Raw genomic sequence first — 21,548 nt, forward strand, 5'->3', positions numbered from 1 at the left:
TTAAGTTTGATCTCTTGTCTGGATATAGATCTTTGGCATGCTTTTTTTTCTGTAGGAAATTCCCTTAAAAATCCTCCTGTGGGTGGAGGAATATTGGCTGTAGTGAGAGGATGCTTGTATCTTGGTTTGGCTTAGTTTGCATTGTTGTTTTTAGTTGCTATTTCTTTTTTGAAACAAAATGTATGAACTTTCTCTTTCCTGGGAGATCCCCAAGTAAGCCATCTCCCCCTATACCCCTCAGCTTATAATAAATCTTTCACCAGCTGACCATGTGGGGACTTTGCAGAGGTGAGCTTATTCCTATTCCTCTGGACTATTTTGAAATAATCTTCCATTAAAAAATGACTTTCCACTGCAATTTTATGTTCTTGTACAGTAGCTTTCCTTAGAAATTTGTTGAAAAGTTCAGGCTTTGTTCTGCTTATGAAAACAAGTACAACTTAGTGCTGAGCATCTTTTAAATGCATTTTCTAGCATTCTCTGCAGAGAAACACTTCAAAGCAACCCTGGCCAAAAATATTGTGTACATCTGGAGAGTATCTTCTGTGTATAAAAACTGCTTTTCTTTCTGATCTTACTAAGTTTTGAGATTTTAAATACAAACAATCTAGATGCATAGGTAAAATTGTGTATTTTTAGAGGGAGCAAGATTATTGGCGAGAAAACCATTGAAATCTATTACTTGTAATGTGAAAACATATTCCCAGCAAATAGTTTTTCATGCAGCTTTTTCTGTTTTGTCAGTGGTACAGATACATAACAGTGTTTTCACAGAATCACAGAATTGCCAGGGTTGGAAGGGACCTCAAGGATCATGAATCTCCAACCCCCCTGCCACACGCAGGGCCACCAACCTTCCCACCTAATGCTAGACCAGGCTGCCCAGGGCCCCATCCAATCTGGCCTTGAACACCTCCAGGGATGGGGCATCCACAGTCTGTCTGGGCAGCCTGTTCCAGTACCTCACCACTCTCTCTGTAAAGAACTTCCCCCTGACGTCCAACCTAAATCTCCCTTCCCTCAGCTTAAAACCATTTCCCCTTGTCCTGCTGTCACTCACCCTTTCAAAGAGTTGATTCCCTTCCTGTTTGTAGGCTCCCTTTAGGTATTGAAAGGCTGCAATGAGGTCACCCCGCAGCCTTCTTTTCTCCAGGCTGAACAAGCCCAGCTCCTTCAGCCTGTCCTCATAGGGCAGGTGCTCCAGTCCCCTGATCACCTTTGTTGCCCTCCTCTGGACCCTCTCCAACAGCTCCCTGTCTTTCTTGTACTGGGGGCTCCACACTTGGACACAGTACTCCAGATGGGGCCTCACAAGAGCAGAGTAGAGGGGGAACAATCACCTCTCTGTCCCTGCTGGCCACCCCTCTTCTGATGGAGCCCAGGATCCCATTTGCCTTCCGAGCTGCAAGGGCACACTGCTGGCTCATGTTAAGTTTTTCGTCTATCAAGACCCCCAGGTCCTTCTCCACAGGGCTGCTCTCAAGGACCGCTCCTTCCAGTCTGTAGGGATGCTTGGGATTCCTCCGGCCCAAGTGCAAAACTCTGCACTTTGCAGTGTTGAACCTCATCAGGTTCACCCGGGCCCACCTTTCTAGCCTCTCGAGGTCCCTCTGAATGGCATCCCATCTTTCAACTGTGTCGACCGCACCACTCAGCTTGGTGTGGTCAGTAAACTTGCTGAGGGTGCACTCAATTCCATCATCGATGTCATTGATAAAGATGTTAAAGAGCACCGGTCCCAAGACAGACCCCTGGGGGACGCTGCTCGTTACCAGCCTCCACCTGGACATAGAGCCATTGATGACCACCCTCTGTCTGCGGCCTTTCAACCAGTTTCTTATCCATCGAGTGGTCCACCCATCAAATCCACATCCCTCCAGTTTGGAGATAAGGATGTGGTGGGGGACCATGTCAAAGGCCTTGATCAAGTCCAGGTAAATGACATCGGTCGCCTTTCCCTTGTCTACCAATGCCGTCACTCCATCATAGAAGGCCACCAGATTGGTCAAGCATGACCTTCCTCAGGTGAAGCCGTGCTGGCTGTCACGGATCACACGCCCTTTCCTCATGTGATCAAGCATGTCACCCAGGATGATCTGCTCCATGATCTTCCCAGGCACAGAGGTGAGACTCACCGGCCTGTAGTTCCCGGGGTCCTCCTTGCTCCCTTTCTTGTAAATGGGAGTGACGTGACCCTTCCTCCAGTCATCCGGGACCACACCTGACAGCCACGACTTCTCAAATATGATGGAGAGCGGCTCAGCAGCCACCTCAGCCAGCTCCTTCAGAACCCTGGGATGCACGCCATCTGGCCCCATAGGCTTGTACACATTAAAAAAAAAAAAAAAAAGTGGAAGAAAAAGTTCTAATTTTAAGGTCAGTTTCTTCTTGTTCGCTCTGCAGTTCAGGATTTGCACCCTCTTCTCTTTGTACTTCTCCCTGTTGCTGTTCCTTCAGACGCAGAAGGAAGAAAAAGTACAGTAAAAGTGAAATATACCTACCAGGTGTTTATATTTACAAAAATTTGTAAGAAATGATTATCCATAAATGTATCTCCCTGTTTGTGGTCCTTACCTTACCATATTTTTCTTTTCCCTCGTGATGACTTGCTGTATTATTATTATTATTGTTTATAGCAGTTGTTTACTACTATCTGCCTTATTTTTTCTTCTGGTTTTATGTATTCTTTTACTGGCTAGAACTGTGGGCTGGCTTAATGATTACCTCTGTAAGTTATAAAACAGAGTTTAAAAATAAAGAAAAAATAAGATATGAATATACAACACAATATTATTATATATAGTAATGTAACAATGCATAAATATACGTGATGTTGTATCTTTACTTTGTGTGTACATGTCTATATATAATTATGTCTTGATTTGAAGAACTCCTTGTGTTTGGGCTGCTACTCTTAAGTATACAGGATGATTTTATTCCTGATGTGAATTTGTGAACTGCACTTGAACATCTTGTGTGTATTTCTTAAGTTGTAGGAGCTGTAATAAACTCTTAGTGGCACGTCCTTTTCCATCAGAGCTTAGCCTATCACTGTCAATAGCTAAAAATATTTTGTATTCTTAAATAGAAGACTTTTTCTAGCCTAATATAAACAGTGACTTTTTTTGTATGAAGTAACAAGAGGTTTTCAGTTTTCCCGTTTTTAACTTCTACTGTAGGAATGCTTAGAGATTCTGGGTAGGATAATGCTTACTGTTCTAACTTATATACAAATGCTGCAAAGGAAATTCTTAAATGGATCAGGGATGCTTTCAGATTAAGCTTTTCCTTTGAGAATTGGTGGAGCTAGAAGCATTCCCTTCTTTCTCACTGTGGACTGTCTTTGTTTATTCATTCTTTGCAGTTGAAAATGGTGGCAAGATTCTAATTTTAGTTAGCTCAAGAAGTGAATTAAAAATATATTTGAAGTGTGTAGAAGAGGAGGGAGATGGATTCGATGGGGCCCATAATCATTAGGTGGTGTCATCTTTAAGTGTTAGATATGTTCAGAGGGCTAAAAGAATATTTGAAACATTTGAAAAGAGCAAATTGAAACTTTTTTTTTTAGACAGTATTAAGGACTTGGAGATTTTTTGTTGTTTTGGTGGAAATAAGAACTGGCAAATTTCTGGTACAGTTATTTGGTAAAAGGAGCTGCAGCTGAGATCTTTGGCTTTAACTTGTGTGTTTTAGTAGGATGGTTCAAAGAGAGAATTTCAAATGTCACCATCCATTTATTACTGCACTGAATGGTTTGGCGGACCATTTAAGTTTCATTATGTAAAAATAACTAGAATAGATAGCAAGCTTGAATTAGGGTGTTCAAATGCAGTGTAACTCTTGGCTTTCACGTATAGGAAAACCCTGTTGGTATTCAGTGTAGTTTTTTTTTTCCATTTGGGAGAAAAGCTACAAAAATAAGTAAAATTACTAACTTCAGAGAACAAAGATTGGTCCTAAAAGTGTGTGGTTACTGTCATGTATAGGTAGGTGAATGTGATGTCTTCTGTAAGAAGGGTCTTCTGGATTGTAACTGAAGATGGTGGGTGTCTTTTGTAGGTTTGATGGACACGTAGTCTTAGAAATGGTGACTTTCCTGTGAGTTTGCACACCACAAAAGAAATGTGTTCTGCTGGGTGGTGCTGTTTGTGGAAGAATAACTCTTTTCCCTTATGTAGACAAGGAGAGAAAAAAAAAACAACAACTTGGAAATATCCCTTGTGAATAAAACAAAAGCAACTTTTTTGGAGATTGCTAGTATAACTTGCATTATATCTGCTAGTATTATTTGTGTTGTATCTGCTGTTCAGGAAATACTTAGTTAAGTGATTCATGACTTTGGTAGAACTGGAAATGTGCTGACCTTGTGACATATGCCTTAGCATTATCTTATGTTACTTTTTTTCCTCACTGTTCAACTCTCACCAGTGCCACCAGCACCAATAGTCCTGGTAGTTCCTTCTGTGGCTGGCCCATGTTTTTGTTCCCAGTAGTGTGGGAGAGGAGGGAGAAACTTCTGAGTTGAAGCAGTCTGCGATATAAGTATGCTTTCCATCATTCAGGCCTTTCCTTGAAACATCTCTCATCTTCACTTTAGAGTCAAACTACCTTACTCTTTGATGCTGAGAGGTGTACAGTAAAGGACTGTACAGGGGGCTTAGCTGGGCAAGCTTTATATGGAGTTCACAGGTGACAGAACTGCTCCAGTTTCTAATTTGCCATTTGTTCAGTGGTCATTTATTAAAGAAAAAATGTGAAGACTGGTTCTGGACAGACTTCTGGCTTTATGGTCTTTGCCGTAACTTCTCATGTTGCTTTTCATAGAATTGTAGAATCCTTAGAATTGGAAGGAACCTTTAAAGGTCATCTAGTCCAACACCCCTGCAAAAAAACAGGGACATGCACAGCTAGATCAGGTTGCCCCGGGCCTCATCCACCCTTGACTTGAAAATCTCCAGGGATGGGGCATCAACCACATTTCTGGGCAACCTTTTCTAGTGCCTCACAACCCTTACTGTAAGATTTTTTCCTTATATCCAACCTAAATCTACCCTTTTTAAGCTTGAAACCATTTTCCTTTGAGTCATCAGAGACCTGCCTAAAGAGTTTGTCCCCTTCTTTCTGTACCTCCCCTTTAGATACTGAAAGGCTACTATCAGATCACTTCACAGTCTTCTCTTCTCCCGGCCAAACAGCCCCAGCTCTCTCAGCCTGTCCTCATAGCAGAGGTGTTCCACTCCCCAGATCATTTTGTGGCCCTTCTCGGGATGCACTCCAATAGATCTGTATCTCTCCTGTACTGAGGACTCCACGTGTGGATGCAGTACCTTCAGGTGGGGCCCCACCAGCACAGAGTAGAAGGGCTGGATGTCCAATTTTGCAGTGGAAATCAGGATGGGTTATCTTGGAGAGAGCTGAAGAATGCAAAAAACCCAGAAGCTCTTAAATGTGTACTTCTAAAATTTTTGATTGAAATGGAAATTCAGAATAGGAAGGGATCCTAGGGATATAAATGAACATATACTTAATTCTGGCAGGTAGCATTGTCTAGTAGAAATAATAAAATGTGACATTCTGACAAGGGTTCTTGTTTATGGAGTCTTCTGAGAATTTCATACGCCCATGGGAATAGTGTACCTTTCATTTACTGTAAAAGTTGAAAAATGTTATTTAGCCATTTTCTTAAATGACTGGTTATTATTCTTGTTCCTGTGTTGTAACTGTAGGACTTGATATAGAGTCTGACAAATATGGTTTAGTGCTTCAGGTTTAGAGAACTGAGAGATTTAGAGAATTATGGATTTTTTTTTTCCTCTGAAACTGGCTGCATTTTAGGCTGGTTAAGTTACTTCATTTCTTTTCTGTATGTACTTGTATAGATACTTTTATGAATATAAGCAAGGAGAGTTTGTGTGCCTGTATGTGTATAACAAAGATATTGTACTTTTTTTTCATAACATCACGAATCTCTTTAGTCTGCAATACATGAGAATATAAATTAAAATCTTTAAATTAAACTGCAGTACAGAAACATAGTATAAAAATTATTTTCAGCTTTTTGTTAAGAAGCCATTCTTACACTCAACATTTACAATTTTATTATCAATACAGATATGCTGTTTCCAGTGCTCCAATATTGTAGTATTATAATTGAGCCTAATCTGTCTACAATTGCTCACCCAAGACTTGAAAGGGAATTGAACTGTGGTTGATTTATTTATTTATTTTACAAGTATTTTGTGGAATGTGAAGCATGCTAGTTTTGATTTCTCTAAAATCATTTGTGTCGACCTCTTTAAAGCTAACATGCATTAATAGCCTTCCACCACTTGAGTGATGATGGGAAGATCTGTATGTGGCTTCTAAAATTGCTACCCTTTGCGGAGTTTCAGATTTCATCGTGGTAGCTTGGATGTGGGCTAAATGCCATTACAATTTGCTATGTTAGGGATTTACTGGTACTATTAAGTAACACTGGAAAACATACATACACTGCATTGCGCAAAATGGCTCTCTTGTGTTTCTCTGGAGTGAAAGAAGACTTTAATAACTAACATTATTAGACAGAATTACATATATATTTTTGAATAGTTGTTATAAGTAGATAATTCAGAATCTGTGAGGTAGTGGTTATGAAGCTCTCTGAAATAGAAAACAGATCCTGGTAAGCTGTTTTATCCCACACTAGTTTTTATGATGTACCTTACTCCCTATGTTTATTTATTATATTTAAAAAAGCAAATCTGAAATTGAGTCTCTCTTTTTAAGAGTTCTGGTTTTCATTTTTGACCATGTTATGATCCTAATACCAAAACTAAGGTGTTTTCTAGTAGGTTGGAGAGCGGAAGAGAAACAGTCTTGCATTGTTTTGCACGGGTCAAAGCACTCTGCTAATGTGCTTGGATACCACAGTGATGAGTACTATAAATACCCCAATGTATGAGCCAACAACTGGAAATAAACTTATAAACACTAAATTCTTTCCATTATCAAAGGCAGCAATTGAAACATTCTCTAGTCTCCACCTCTGTCTCTGTACTCACAGCTGTGCACGCTGGAAAACAAAATGGATGGGCAAACACTCTTCTAATTTTCGTGGTCTGCAGAGAGAAGTTACCATCAAATCTTATAAAGAAAAGCTTAGTTTTGATTGCTGTTCAAGCTTGTTAGTTTGTAAACAGTGAACCCCTCATGTTTTAATACAGCATTTCAAAGTATTAAAGAATTCAAAGAACTTAGTACTCATAAGTTTTATAGCAGCACTAACAGCAATTCTGCAGTTCTTGTGTTTAAATTGAAGACTATCTTTAGTAATGCTGGTGATGTACTTTAGGGAGGGATGTTGATGTTGAACCAGCATCCCATTCAGGTGGTAGATACTCCGTCCTAGTAGACATTGAAGTACCAATCTGATTTTTTTTTTTAATTTCTTTTTAGAATGATGGAACAAACCCCAGAACTTTTCTGAGGATAAGAGAGAATTGTCTTTTCTCTGTTTAGCATTTAGCATTTTTTTCATCTTGACTGACTGTAGAAATGGTTACAGTTCTGTTCTATGCAGGGGATCAGATGTTGTAATGTGAGACTGTTTGTCATTTGCAGTGTGTGCTAAGTTTTGTACCAGGGAATATGGATTTGGTGGACTGAATGGTGCCTGACATGTATGTAAGGTGTCAGGAGTTTCTCTCAGGATAAAAAAAAAAAAAACATTTTTTAAAGGCTTCTGTTGTAATTTGTGGCATATATTTTCTTGCCCTTGTGATTAAGTTGTGTTTGTTGCTTTTATTTAATTAGTGTGCTAATGCAAGAAATTTTCTAGAATGTGTCAGGACACTGATCTTCTTTTTGGCATAGGCAGTGGGAGAAAGCAATTAAAATCGTGTTTTGTTTTTTAAGTGAATTGCCAGTGAAAGAATGGGGAAGGAATAAACTGCTGTTAATTTGTGTGTGTGTGTGTGTGTGTGTGTGTTTTAGGATTGCAGAACTTAATATTTTGTCCAGGAAAAGCCAAGATAAAAGACTGTACTGGACATTATACAATTCTTTCCTAATTTGGTATCTGTTTGTTGAGGCATGCTTCATAGTTGAAATCAGATCTTTCAGATGATCTTTTGGAAGGACACGAATGGCTTACAATTTTCAGAATATTTCCAAAAAAGTGACTTAGAGGTTCAGAGGGACAGTATGTAAACCCGATTATAAAGCCATCTTTGCATTGTGTGCAGTCTACTAGCAGGTGAAAATGCCGATAACCATTAAGATATGCATATATATTCCTGTATCATGGAAAGATTCTGGGAAATGGTATTCAGATGGCAGTGGTTTTCTTCTCAGAAACTGTGTATTTTGTAGCTTCTTTGGTGGACATAAAAGTAAGTATAGTCCCTCTCTGGACTGAGGCTTGTTTTTTACAGTGCATAAATTCTCCTAAGAGTGCAAGAATTAGTTCTAAATATAGTCTCTGAATTAACATAGCTAATTTTATCTGTGTATTATTCACATTGGCTCAAAATATCAACTGTCCTCTAAGGAAATCAAAACCAAGTCCTCAGAGTGTGTGTGGAGAAGATGGAGGGTTTGGAGGAAGATTGTTAGTGGGCATCACAGAAATGTGAATCCTTATTTTTTGCTTTACATTGAGGAGAAATGAGGCATTAGAAATAGAACAGTATTCAGTTGTTGTCAGTCACAGTGCCAGACACAGGTGTGTCAGAAATACAAAAGTATTTGAAGTAAGAGTTAAAATGGTGAAAGCCAGAAAAAAGGTACAAGAAAACAGGCTTTTCCACATCTGTTTATTATGTTGTAGTCAGCTTTAAGGGGTGGATTTTTGTGACCTTTTTTAATAACTTTGGCTTGCCACTGTCTTCTTCAGAAAACATTCTGTTAGTAGTGGGGGAGTCAACTTCTGGTAATACTAAATTTTTGTTTGCTGTAAGATAATGCTGGGAATTTCTGGCTACCAGTGCTGCTTGTTTTTACCCATTGTTACCTACAACATGTCAGGTTTACTGAGTGACATCAGGTAAGCTATTTTAATACTCTGCTTCCTATGGGAAATGGAGACAATAGTACTTACCTCTTAAAGCACCAAAAGTGCCTTTAGATTATAGAGTAATGTTCAAGTGTAACTTAATGTTACTCTTGTGTGATCTGAACTGGGTTTCAGATGGTGACCTACTGATGACACGGTCTGATTTATTGTGAAAGAGTGCAAGGTTCTCAGTAGCCCAGTTCTAGATGAAGACGAGTTATAGTAACACATTATTCTGTTACTATGTGGGGACCAGCATCTGAAGGGGAGAGATTTTTTCCCAGCAAGTTCCATTGTTCTTGAGGCAGCAGTGGAATCTTGGGATTAACAGGGATGACTTCTGTCCCTCGGAAATGCAAGCATACCCAAACTCTCTGAAGTAAATGGCGTGTGGTGTGTTCACCACTTCTGAGTGGCACGTAGCAGTGGCAGGTTGTCTGCATTCAGCTGCCTGGCCTGATCCCTGCCTGTGGCAGGCAGGGAGGGAGATGGTGTGCTGAGGCACCTAGTCACAAAGTGCTGCGGAGGCTGCAAGCTGTGTGCAGGGCCTTGTCTTCCTGCCTTGCAGGGCCTGCAGCCTCACTGCTGCAGAAGGAAGGAAATGGCAGTGTATACAAGGTTGAGAGAGAGGCCTCAGATGAAGGTCTGTCTCCTGCATGCTTGCATAAAGCTGAAAGCTGCTGCTCCAACAGCTGCTGCTGTTGGAAGGAGCTGTTCTTGGTGGCTTCAATTGAGACAAAGGGTTCATTTCTTAGTGGTGAGCAAATGGGGCACGGGTCAACTTAAATGTAGTATTTTTAGGCTAAAGACCATCTTCATAAGGACAGGAGTTAAATCTACAGTAATGAATAATCTCAAATGTAGCTAAGAAGTCCAGTCTCCTCAGGAATTGAAAGTAAGAATTAACATTTTGAAGTTAGTTGGCAGTAAGCTATAGATCGTTGATGGCTATGCTTACATATAGAATGTAAAGGATCAATAAGCTCTTTGGTCAAGAACAACACTTTTATCTGCATGGAATTAAAGTGCCTGGGGGAACACTCAGAGTCAACTCCAGTCCCTTGAGTCCCTTTTCATCACACGTACACTTTACTTTCTCTTCATGTCTGAGGTGAGGTAGTTCTGGTGTTGTAAGGGATCAGAAGCTCATGTGAGTGTGCTGGTGTTGGAGGTGGGACCTGGAATAAGTTAGAGTTGCAGTAGCATATGTAAGCTTCCTTTAGAATTGAGAAAGTACAACTTCTGCCTCTGTTGGTATAGGAAAGTGGAGGGATAGGTATGTTCCCATTGATGATGCTCTTTTACAGAGGATGAAAACGTTTAAGGTTTTTCTCTTCTTGGATGGAAGTGGTGGATTTTTTCAGGTAGGCTTGGTTACTGCATATTTTGGACAGACTTTTCCACGTGGAATTGAAATAACTCCAGCAGAGGGATTATCTGGTAGCTGTTGAGGTGGATGGTATTCGTAGCAAATATCTAGACGATTCAGAAATAAAGGACAGATATCTTGTGTTATCTGTAGCATATTTTTTTTTTCCCCTTTAACCATTGCTTTTAATTAATGTTCCTAGGGGCATATTTGATTTCAGCGTGTCTTCACTGCTTGTCGTTGAAGAAAATGGAATTGGAAGCCGTAGGCTAGGCAGCCTTCACAGAGGGCAAATGCAAGTTAACATCTGGACTTTAAGTAAAAAAAAAAATAAAAAACACCCTGTGGCAGAAGTTTCCACTTATTCTTTCATTTCAGCAAAATGAAGTTGCTTGATTACATGACTGCTGTTCTGGAATATTGTTTTATCCTCTTATCTGGGAGGGAAAAAATAGAACCTGTTAATCTATAAATCGTTCTACTTAGTTACGTAACTGGTGCTTAAAAATAGCTTTGGATTGCTGGAAAAGAAGGATTAGATACTATGAGGTAGGATTTTCCTCTTCTGTTCCATTTCTTTTCCTTTATGTTGAGCATCTACATGTTAGATGTTATCATTTATTTATTTATTTTTACAGTTTTGGCATTGCCAGTTGTTTGTTACATGTACTCCCCCAGCACTGTCCTGTAGCCCAGCTCTGAACTGTGCATGTGCTGCAGTAAAACAGCGTAAAAGCTGAATGCCAAAAGTTGGTAGTCAAAGAGGCACAGGTGTCTTTTCATGGTGTGGGGCAGGTACTGTTGGGAAGGCAGATTGTTCAAAGGGTTCAGAGCATTCTTGTTTATGTTGTGTCTTTAGGAATCTTGGTTATATTGGAGTGGGGGTGTATGATACTCTTTTAAATAAGGTGGCAAAACATATAAAGTTTATACTATCTTAGGAGAAGGATGGTTCTTTCAAGACCCACTTCTATTCAAACATGTTCAGTTTTGTAACTTAAAAATATTTTATGTAGGTTAGGCTAACCTTTGTAGATGAATTTAGCAGACAAACCTGGTTCAGAAGCCCGGTTTTCATTTTGGATTACTGTTGCAACCTTGGTGCCATGGCAGTTATCTATGCCTCATTTGCAATGCCTGAAACGGGCTTACCTTCTGTTTTCTTCACCATCTCTAATAAGATGCTCCTTGTGTTTCAGTAAAAGCAAAACAAAGAAAGCCTCCCATGTAGTATGATTATTAGACTGTTTTTTTCATGGGCTTCTAATGGATCCATATTTTCACATGTCTAACAATGACAGAATAATTGGTACAGTAAGGAAAACAGTCTTGCAGTAATTGACTGCTGTAACTATTTCTCTCTGCTGAATAATCTAACGTGCTTCACCTGCAGCTTTATGAACAATGTGACACTTTGTTAAAGCTGTCCTTGCTGCACAAGTCTGATACCTGCCCATGTTTTAGAGTGGCAGCATCCTACCTCTATACAGCATTTCTCTCATTTACATTCACATGTTTTCCATATGTGAGCTTCATGTGAGTGGGATTTTTTTGACTCAAATCTGACTTAAGATGATACACATTTCTTTGAAAATGTCATTCTCCTGGAGTTGTGGACTCCATAGCTGATTATTATTAGCCTAGATATTGCTAGGCAAATTGTCACTTGACAGAAATGTTAGTAGGCAGAACTATTTTGTATTGAGTCTTAAAATATCATTTCTATTCAGCTCACTTAAGTAGCCTGGGTGTGCTTGGTGCATATGGGATGTGTTGAGGGCTTAAGGGTTTTCTTCTGGTCTCTTTCCTCCCTACCTGCATACACCTTAATATTTGGTAAAACCTAAGTTTTACTACATTAGATCCTAGGATCTTTACTGTGTGACTCAGACTCATATCTGTTGGCCTTTTTTGTTGTTAAGTCTGTATTTGTTTTCCCTTGTAATTTCTTTCTGTTGCACTGACTTGGTACAGTCTCTGAAGTCAACTGCTGCTAATAACAACGCATTAGAAATTTTTGTTAAGTTTTATTTGTGGAAACATTTTTGTTATTTGAGACAAATATGTTATCTCAAATGCTTACTGCCAGGAGCAGTGGGTTCGTTGTTTTTTGAATAAGGAGTAGTTTGGATGACAGATTGTTCAACCAAGTGTCTTTTAACTTAATTGGGAACTTTAACCTCAAATCTTACTGTAATGGAACATAAGAGAGAATTAACACTTTCTATCAGGCATGTCTCTGCTCAGTGGTTTTTAAACTGATGATATATTTGCTTTTTTTTTTGTTTGAAAATGACATTATCTCCATCTTATGCTTTGTTTTTGTGCTGTTTCTGGTTTGCTTACACATATGCAAGTCTGTGAGAAGCTACATTGCCTCTCTTGTCATCTAACTCAAGTGATGAAATTAGGAATTTTGGCTCTTGAAATAGCCACTGTAAGCGTAGAGACTCGATTAGTGTTACTCAAATAAGATCATATGAATGTTGTCTTTGTGTGGCCCAGTATACCATTTAATTGCTTGTCCTTTGCTAATCTTAATGGAATCTTAATGACTTTGCTAATGAGATTTTTGCCAAGACTACATCTCAGGTGTGATGGAAATGTGATGTGGTGCATATGGAGGACTTGTTAAGTTTGGGACGGCCTTTTTACAGATAAACCAAAGTTGAAGAGGATCTGTTTTGCCCTGTTTGTCAAAGTCTGGACTTCAGAAAGTATTTCAGTACCCTAATTACTGAAACTGATTGCACTCTTAAAATAGAAAGTCGAGTAGCTTTTCTAGAGCTGGTTCCTTGTCAGTAATGTGTCCTGGGGAAAGGTAGGGAAATCTGAATGAGGGTAGGCAACTACTGTGATATGCTGATAGCAGGACTCTCCTGTGTATAAAAATAGGGAAATGTGAATAAAGACTTTCACTATGAGTAAATAACTTTATTCTGCTCAATGACAAGGTGTAACTTTTTTGTTTGCTCAGTGAAAATCAGTTACTATGTTAAGCATCATTAACCAAACTTAAGTATGTACTTGTATCCCCCACTCTGATTTCAAATTATTTGAAAGTTGGGTGTTAACCCCACTTCACGCACTAAGTGGGATTTCTGCTATTTTACCTTCTCTATTACATGCCAGAGAGGTGATGAGTTTGCCAGAAAGGTTGTTGAAGTACCAAGTTCTTAGGTGCAACTTATAATGCATGACAGATTACAAAAAATCCTACCAAAAAAAAAAAAAAAAAAAAAAAATCAAACTAATTGTTTCAGTGTAGAAAAATTGGCTCTGAGTTTGCAGTACATTTCTGTGAAACAGAACCATTGTGCCACTGCCGTACCTGCTGGTGGTGGAAGCCGGTTAACTTGCTGTTTTTTCAAATACCAGTAAGTGAATTTGCTTCCCAACACTACATGCCTGCTTTTGCTCTGCAGGCATAAATGTGACACAGGCAATCCAGTATATCAACTCCTTTCTGACAGTAAGTGTTTTATATTTTACATACTAGTATTTTAAATCAGTATTATTTTAATGCTAATTATTGCAATTAATATGTTAAATATTTTATCTGAAGCAAGTTTTTTTTTCTGTTTTTTTTTTTTCTTTCTTGTTGTTCATGCCCAGCACTTCCGTTCCTAAACGTGATTTGCTTATATATGAGGATTTCAGGCCTGCTCTCTCATTCAGAACTTGTTAAATGCCAGAACAGTTCTCTCTAGTCTGCAGAGCTTCCATTTCTGACACAGCTTTATGTGACACATGCTTGTGTTTATTTATTCTTTGAAAGAGATTTATTTTCAGAGACTTCCTCCATTCATTTGGTTCTTATTTCAAGTTTACTGTATGAAAATATAGTATGAGTGGTGTTTGAGGAGAATGGTGAGGATTTCTGTGCAGGGAGGAAAAAAAAACTCAGACAAAAGCTAACAAAAGCAAACAAACCAGCCCATTCCTGTGACTGGCTACTGCTGCCTGGAAAGGCACCCTCTTGCTTCCAGGGGGTGATTCCAGGTTGAGATCTTGCAGTTGGCTCAGCTGATTGTCTGTGCAGCAGCCAGGCTAGCCCAGTATTTAAGTGGGTAGGTAGTGGGAACACAGGTGTAGCATAAACCTTGCTTTGCATGGCATCTCATCTTATGGTGTTTGTGTGTTGTGTGTGTTGTGGTTTTTTTACCAACTTCCAAGAGATTTTAGATGTTTTCATTATTGAAAGCAGCTGTTGAAGAAAAGATTTCCAGGAGGCAACCACATGCTCTCATTGTACAGAAAATTTGTGGCTACATCAGTGTTGTATGCTGGACTCTGGAATTGCTCTGGCTTGCTGCTGGAGTACGTGCAGTTAAGTTACACCACAGGGAATAATTTGGCAAATGTCCTGTAACAAACTTAAGAACTTTTTTACGCTGAAGCTCAGTCAGATGCAAGTAAATATGTACAATAGTGGTTTGGCTTCCACCATCTGCCTTCTGCTCAATTAATGATAATATTTTAGTTTATTTGCCTGGATTGGGGTAGTTTACGTCAGTATTTAGGGGTAGGGAGTGGAGCAAAAAGGAAGAGAACGTCATCTGTTTCTAATAGTGGCATTATTCTCCATGGTCAGGGTTTTCTAATTATAGCCTGGATAAAATATCAAATTTCAAAGTCTTTCACACAAGGAAGGTCTCTGTTTCCAGTGGTATTAGATACACGTGCATCCCACCAACATATGCATAATAAGCATTTTGGGTTTTGATTACTAGCTGATTGTTTGGTGATATATTGGGAGAAATGAAAAAACTGTTTGATATAGAAGTATATCTTGCAGATGGGTATTCATGAAGTGCTGATTTCATTTAGCAGCCAGGGAAGGTTTCCAGGGTTACAGTAAACCTTTTCTGCCTCTCTTGCTTTATGACTGACCATTGGGGCAACTGATTAGAATTTGAAGTAGCTGATTGATTGTGTTATGAATCTGACCTGAGAAATGGCTTCAGAGATTTTCTTCTGAGTCTGCTAAAGGTAGATGGAACTAGTGATGTTTTAAAACAAAAAAAGTATAAGAAAATGTAAATAAATAGGAAGAATCCATTAAGTTGGAAGGTTGTTTTTTTTTCTACTCTTCTAGAAGAAAGTCTCTGCTGTGCTTGCTCCCATTTACATGAAGTTTCTGTGATTTAGGTTTTTTGGAAAACCAGAATTGATTCTCTTGCATTACTTTTAAATGCTACATACAGAAATAAGATAATTAAGAGGTATAACAGGGTAGTAGCAAAGCCATATGAAATGTTACTCACTTTTGATTCCATTTTCTGCTACTATGTGGTAGAGATTTTGTAGAAATTTCTAAAATACTCTTATTCCTGTGATTTAGGATCTATTGTATCAAAGGTTAAAATGCAGTGCCAATTAGATGGGTGGCCTAGGGTGCTTTGTGGTAGGCACAAAAAGGTATTGATATGATTGAGAAGCAAGTTTTGATTTTCAATCTTGATGATGATCAAAGGAAAACCAGTAGCATCTTGCTGTATTTTTTTCTCCCATCTCTTCATGTTTTCCTTGATGAGAACAATCTTAAGCCTTGAAAGACTGATTCTTGATGTATACAAATCATGTTTAAATGCATTTACAGTCTTCAAATAAAGACTGGCTTGATGCAGCAAAAGCTGAAGCATGCTGAGAAGAGAGCAGTAGTTTATTCATAACTCCTCTTGCTTATTCTTGGACAACACTTCCCAAAATATGGTTTGAATTTTGGATCATCCTGTGTGGAGCCAAGAGCTTGAATTGATGATTCTTGCAGGTCCCTTCCAACTCAGGATATTCTACAGCTCTATCATATGAGAGGGAAAAATCTTTAAGCAAAAAGTTGTCTTCGACAGGATTTGGTGAGAAGGAACTTTTTTTTTTTTTTTTTTTTAAGCTTTTCTTACTGCTTGAGTTACCCAACACTGGCACATGTTGCCCAGAGAGGCTGTGGAGTCTCCTTCTTGGACATCTTCAGAACTTGTCAGGACAGCCTCTTGGGCACCCTGTCTAGGTATCCTGCTTGAGCATGTGTTAGAACAGATGGTATCCAGATGTCACTTCCTATCTCAGCCATCCAGTGAGTCTGTAAACTTACTGCTATGTCTGCAGGAGTAATTACATCTTCTAAGTTTTTCTATGCTTTGAATTATCTTTCATTTTGATAGCATTTCTGAATTTTGTGTTTTTTGTACTATGAGGAGATGTTTTAGAATGCAGACCAGTTCTTTCCAGCTGAGCCTACAGTCAAGGCAGACTGAAGCAATATGCTCTAAGAAAATGTGTGAATTTTCTCATATGTTTCAGTGAGAGTTAATGGGAAGACCAATTAGGGCAACTTGAAAGCAAAATTGCTAGGTTTCACTTCAAAACAAATTGTCAGATACATCCAACTGCTGTTGGAGGATGTACATGCTGTATTTCAAGTTTGAGGCTGCTTGTAAGTTAAGAATCAGAATTGAGGAAAACAAATTTAGGTCTAATTTGGGACTTTAAATTTAGAGTAGAAAAAAGCAAAATAATTTTTTTCTATATACGAGTAGCTCATTTTACCAGTAAAAATAGGTGAAGGAATGCATATACTTCTAATTATTGGTTTTAATTCTAGTTTGAAGCTGGTATCTAGATTGCATTATCTATGTTTTAGACCAAAAACTCTATATTGAATACTACTGTAATCTTGTTACAGAACTGTATTTGAGTATACAGGTTGGGTTTCAGCTCTTGCCATTCTCTTGCAGATGTGACATTCCTACTCATAGAAATCAACATATCCTAAAGCACAGAAAGCACAGATCTCCACTGTCAAAGAGGTCTTTCTGTATTGTGATGTTCTCTGCACCTGATGCAGGCAGACTGGCTGCATGTGGTGGGCACATTGCAGTTTTAGGAACTTGGTGTTGCATATCACTGTCTCCACTGCTGTGACAGCTGTTTGGCCAGAGAACCACAATTCCTTCAATTTTAAATGGATTGCATAGCATTCTGTCTTCTTTGCTGTGTCCCACTTCTTGAGCAGTGTCAAGGCAGAAAACAGCCATGTTTCTCTGTAATACAGAATTCTAAGGATGAAGTGCAGAGAGGAAGGAGGGGCTTTGGTCTTGCTTGTAGTGGTGTCTCACATTTGTTAGCAACATTGTGCATCAAGTAACAAAGCTGGTAGTGTTATTTATCTCATTCTTTCTAACAGGACCGTGCTGTATGTATATATTTTTTTTGGCATTCAGTGCCCTATGGGTAGCTCTCAAACTGTCGGTCTGTTTCAACCAAATCTGACAATTCTGTGGAAGTCTCAAAGATGTCCACATCCTGTAACTGCTGTGAAAACAGGCAGCTGGGTAGAGGTGAGAAATAATGTGGTATAAGCTTTCTCTTTAAAATGAGAGAATTTATGGTGGGGATGTTATGAAGGCTTCAGCAAAGATTCTCACATCCTTAGTGGCCTTGGCTGCTTTAGGAGTCCGATGTGTATGTAAGAACCCAGTATCAGTTAAGGAAGCATTAATTATTTTGTGGAATATAATTCATTTTTCTCTGAGATGAGGAGTGTGCATTTATTGCTGCGATATTTTGTGTTGCACTTGTGATGCAAGTGCACTGAGTGAGAAAGTCTTGTCCCGAAGAGGGAGGAGTATCCAAGCTGGGGATAACAGATTTTGATTTTGTTACACAGAAGTGCTGGTCTTCCTGTCTGTGGCATGGTGTATTGGAATGCATACACAATTAGTAACGTGTTCCAGCTTTTTGCCAGATCATACTAACCTACTGCAGCCATCAAGCTGCGTATCCTAGCTGTAATTTCAGAGCACTTGGTTGGGGTGTGTGTGTGTATGTGTGGTTTAAGAGAAGTATTAGGATTGTATCTGCCTTGCTCTGAGCAAAAAGGATTCTGAATGAATAAATAAATTAGCTCTTTCATTCTCTTATCTACTTTAGACTTAATAAGCCATATGAGCTTGGGTAAGGTGTAGCCATGTGACGTGGTGGGAGCTGATCCTCTAATGAGAGGATTAGGTGCTTATTTCTGGTTGTCCATGTTCTGTGATGTGAAGCACCTGTTGCTGGGAGTGTGAGAGGTCTCAGGCTGTCCTCATTCACCTTGATCATCTTTGCTCTTCTATCACTTTCTGAGCATCATCTTACTGATTTCTCTATTCTTGGTATTTCAGTTTGGGATACAATTAATAAAATATGCTAAATATGCTGTGTCCTGTTTGGATTTGTAAATAATACAAAACCTAAAAGGAACATAATATTTTTTTAGAATCTTTTTTTTAAATCAAATCACCTGATGAAATGTAGGTTTAGAATAGTGAAATGTGAAAGGGATGCATAGTACTGTCCAGAAGCTGTTATTAATCTGCCTTGTCTCAACACTTTTGTTTTACAAAGTGCATTCAGTGAATTGTGTTCCCTCAAAGAAGGAGAGGAAGGGTGTTGGAAGAGGAACAAATCAGGGAGCTCCTAAATTGGGTTGCCTGTATCATTTGTGTCATTAAAACTATTTTAAGTTGTAGGGAGAGAGGAGAAAGCCTTACCTTGCGTGTTGAAGTTGGGAAATAAACACTGCACTCTGTCCACAGTCTGATAAGTGTGTCTGGAGCTGCTCTTGCCCCTTCTTAGTGCAGTTCTCAGCAAAGTAAATTTGAAAAGATCTCATTTTGAGAATGAAAGCATATTGAAATCTTGAATGGTTCAGAAGACCCTGTTTTGTCAAGAAACCTATTTCCTTCTATTTTTGCATTTCACCTTGAGGTTGATGTTTTGCCCTCTGTGTGCTGTTAGTATTCATTTTGTATTGTACTTACGTAATAAATCTTTTTTCCCAGATCATTCAACTTCAAGTGGTACATCCTCATTTAAGCCCAGCCGATCACTGGTTTCTATTCCCACTGCCCATGTGATGCCGTCTAATGCCAGCTCTTCACTTTCCAAACACAGGGAAGCTTTCAAGTCTGATGGCTCTAAATGGAGTACAAGCTTTGTACGGTCAGGAGGAGGCAGAAATCCAGATGCCCTAGACAATTCTCTTGATATGAAAGCTGCAAGACCTGTAAGAAAATGGTCCTCCTTGTCTAAGCTCAGCTCACCAAACACCTTCAGCCAGGATGGCAGTAGTCATTCAGCAGACTCCAGAGCTGGTACAGACAAAGCTGTGTCACCACCGTTAAGGACAAATGGACCGAACTGTTTGCATGACAGCATGGAGTTGCTAAAAATTGAGGACAAGGAAATAGGGAAAAAACGGTCTTCTCTACTGGACTGCAAATACAAATTTGAAACGTGCAACAAAGATGATTTTGTTTCAGATTCCTCGAGTAGGAGACATGCCTTAGACTTGAACTACAGTGCCTTACCCGAAAGCAAACCTGTGGCAGCCAGTTGTGAAGCTTTTGGACAGAGATATGCAACCTTGGGACAACAGGCTGTGAGTGGAGCTCCCATACAGCCAGCAGTGAGGACTCAGATGTGGCTTAAAGAGCAGTTACGGGCAAATCCCCTGGACTGCAGGACTGCAGAAGAGCCCTATGGTGTAGCTGCATGGCACGTACAGCAGCTTGAAGACTTCAGGCCAGGAAGTGAAGATCCTGTGCAGGTAAGGCTAAAGCTCGGTGTTTGCTGCCATCGTGTGGCATCTCGTGTTATATGTGAAGAATAATGCCTTTCATACAGTTTTTAGTAAAACACAAAAGGAAACTCAGGTCCTCTTAACCAGGTGGCGGTGGTTTTAAATGTGTATTGGGGTTGCTGCTGCTTGTCTTAGTATCATGTGACTGCCAGCAATTTTCTTCTGACATCTGTTTGCTGAGATTCAATCTGCTGGTTCATGTGAGACCAGCATCTGTTGTGAAGCTGGATACAGTAAGAGATTAATCAGAAAACATTTTTAACAGTTCTTAAGATCATTTTTTGTCATAGTGTAGTAGGGGAAATGTGAATATCTATTTTCATCTGAACTGAGAGATTTAATTTACACGATCAGAAGGACTGATATCGCGTACAACAATATCACTATGTCCAGGACTTAAAAGCTTAGTTCAGTTTGTTACTACTGCTTATTTTTTTAGTAAAATAACTAACTACTGTTAGCTGAATCTAATCACATTTATTTAAATAAAATGTGTTTGTCTTATTTGAAATTTTTTCATGTAGTAAACATTAATTATGTGGTTTTTCTTTCTTTCTTTTTTTTTTTTTTTAAGATAGTATTTTTAAGCCTTTCTGATGTGAAAATTCCCAGTCTTTGTTTCAACCTACTCCCCTAATGGGAAAAGATAGCTTGTAAGGGAAGGCAGTGAAATAGAAATGTTCATGCTTATGTATGTAGGAAGAGTTGTCTGAAAGTTGCAAGGAGATTACAGTATGTAAACTTTCACAACAGGCAGTGTGAAATTAGTCTAGGATACTGTCCCAGAAAAGATAATCTAGCTGTATGTGAAAATAACCATTTCTTCCAGCCTGACAATAACAGTTGTGCGCAAATGTTGTTGTTTGTTCCATTGTGCATTGTGGGAAAGACTGACAAATTTAGAAGTTCTCAGGATCCCACAATGCTCTTAAAGGGATCTGTATTTTTATTATTATTTAATAACATAAAAAGTTGAGGCTGATTAATGTTACCAAATTAGTATTGTTAAGACTTTTTTTTAAAAAGACATTTTTCTAGGTTCTTCACTTCTCACAAGTGTATCCTCAATCTGGTTGTGATGAAATGTAGTCTCCTTTTTTTATGGAGCAGGTGAAGCCCTGGGTGTATTACTATGGTTACTGTTCAGAAAAACCCTTTTTTTGTGGTTAAGGGTAGGTAGGCAGGCATAGATTCCCAGCTGTATTTTGAGGACAGAGCCCATAGGGGGAGCACAAACACTAGTTACCTTTCTGGCTTCGTGTACAAGATGGTGATGCAGCTTTTGTGAATGTTTGTAGGGTCATAAAATTGCAGGTTAAAATTTTTCCTAAAGCTGCTTTGTCTTGCTTCTGTTATTTTTATATCTAGATCGGTAATTTATAGCTGGATTGGTGTTTGTTGTGAAATATAGATAGGATCCTTGCTTCCTCAGGCAGGCCGTTAAGCTGTGTCAACCCTTAGTGATAGGGTTGCATTGCCCAGAGAGGTTGTGGATGCCCAATCCCTGGAGGGATCCAAGG

The 21,548-nt window shown here is 39.1% G+C and overlaps 1 protein-coding gene across 8 annotated transcripts in view; it reads left to right on the forward strand.

Moving 5' to 3' along the window:
• CEP85L (centrosomal protein 85L) overlaps positions 1-21,548 on the forward strand; it is a 139,708-nt gene that overhangs the window by 54,113 nt on the left and 64,047 nt on the right. For 7 of the 8 annotated variants that reach the window (XM_090135845.1, XM_090135843.1, XM_090135847.1 and 4 more), the window contains one exon: positions 19,229-19,995. In XM_090135845.1, coding sequence (XP_089991971.1) covers positions 19,229-19,995 — 767 coding nt within the window. The remainder of the gene's footprint in view (positions 1-19,228; positions 19,996-21,548) is intronic. The other variant, XM_090135848.1, reaches the window with a different exon arrangement.

Source organism: Phasianus colchicus, chromosome 2 (genome assembly GCF_987193195.1).
Source record: "Phasianus colchicus chromosome 2, bPhaCol1.hap1.1, whole genome shotgun sequence".
NCBI lineage: Eukaryota > Metazoa > Chordata > Aves > Galliformes > Phasianidae > Phasianus > Phasianus colchicus.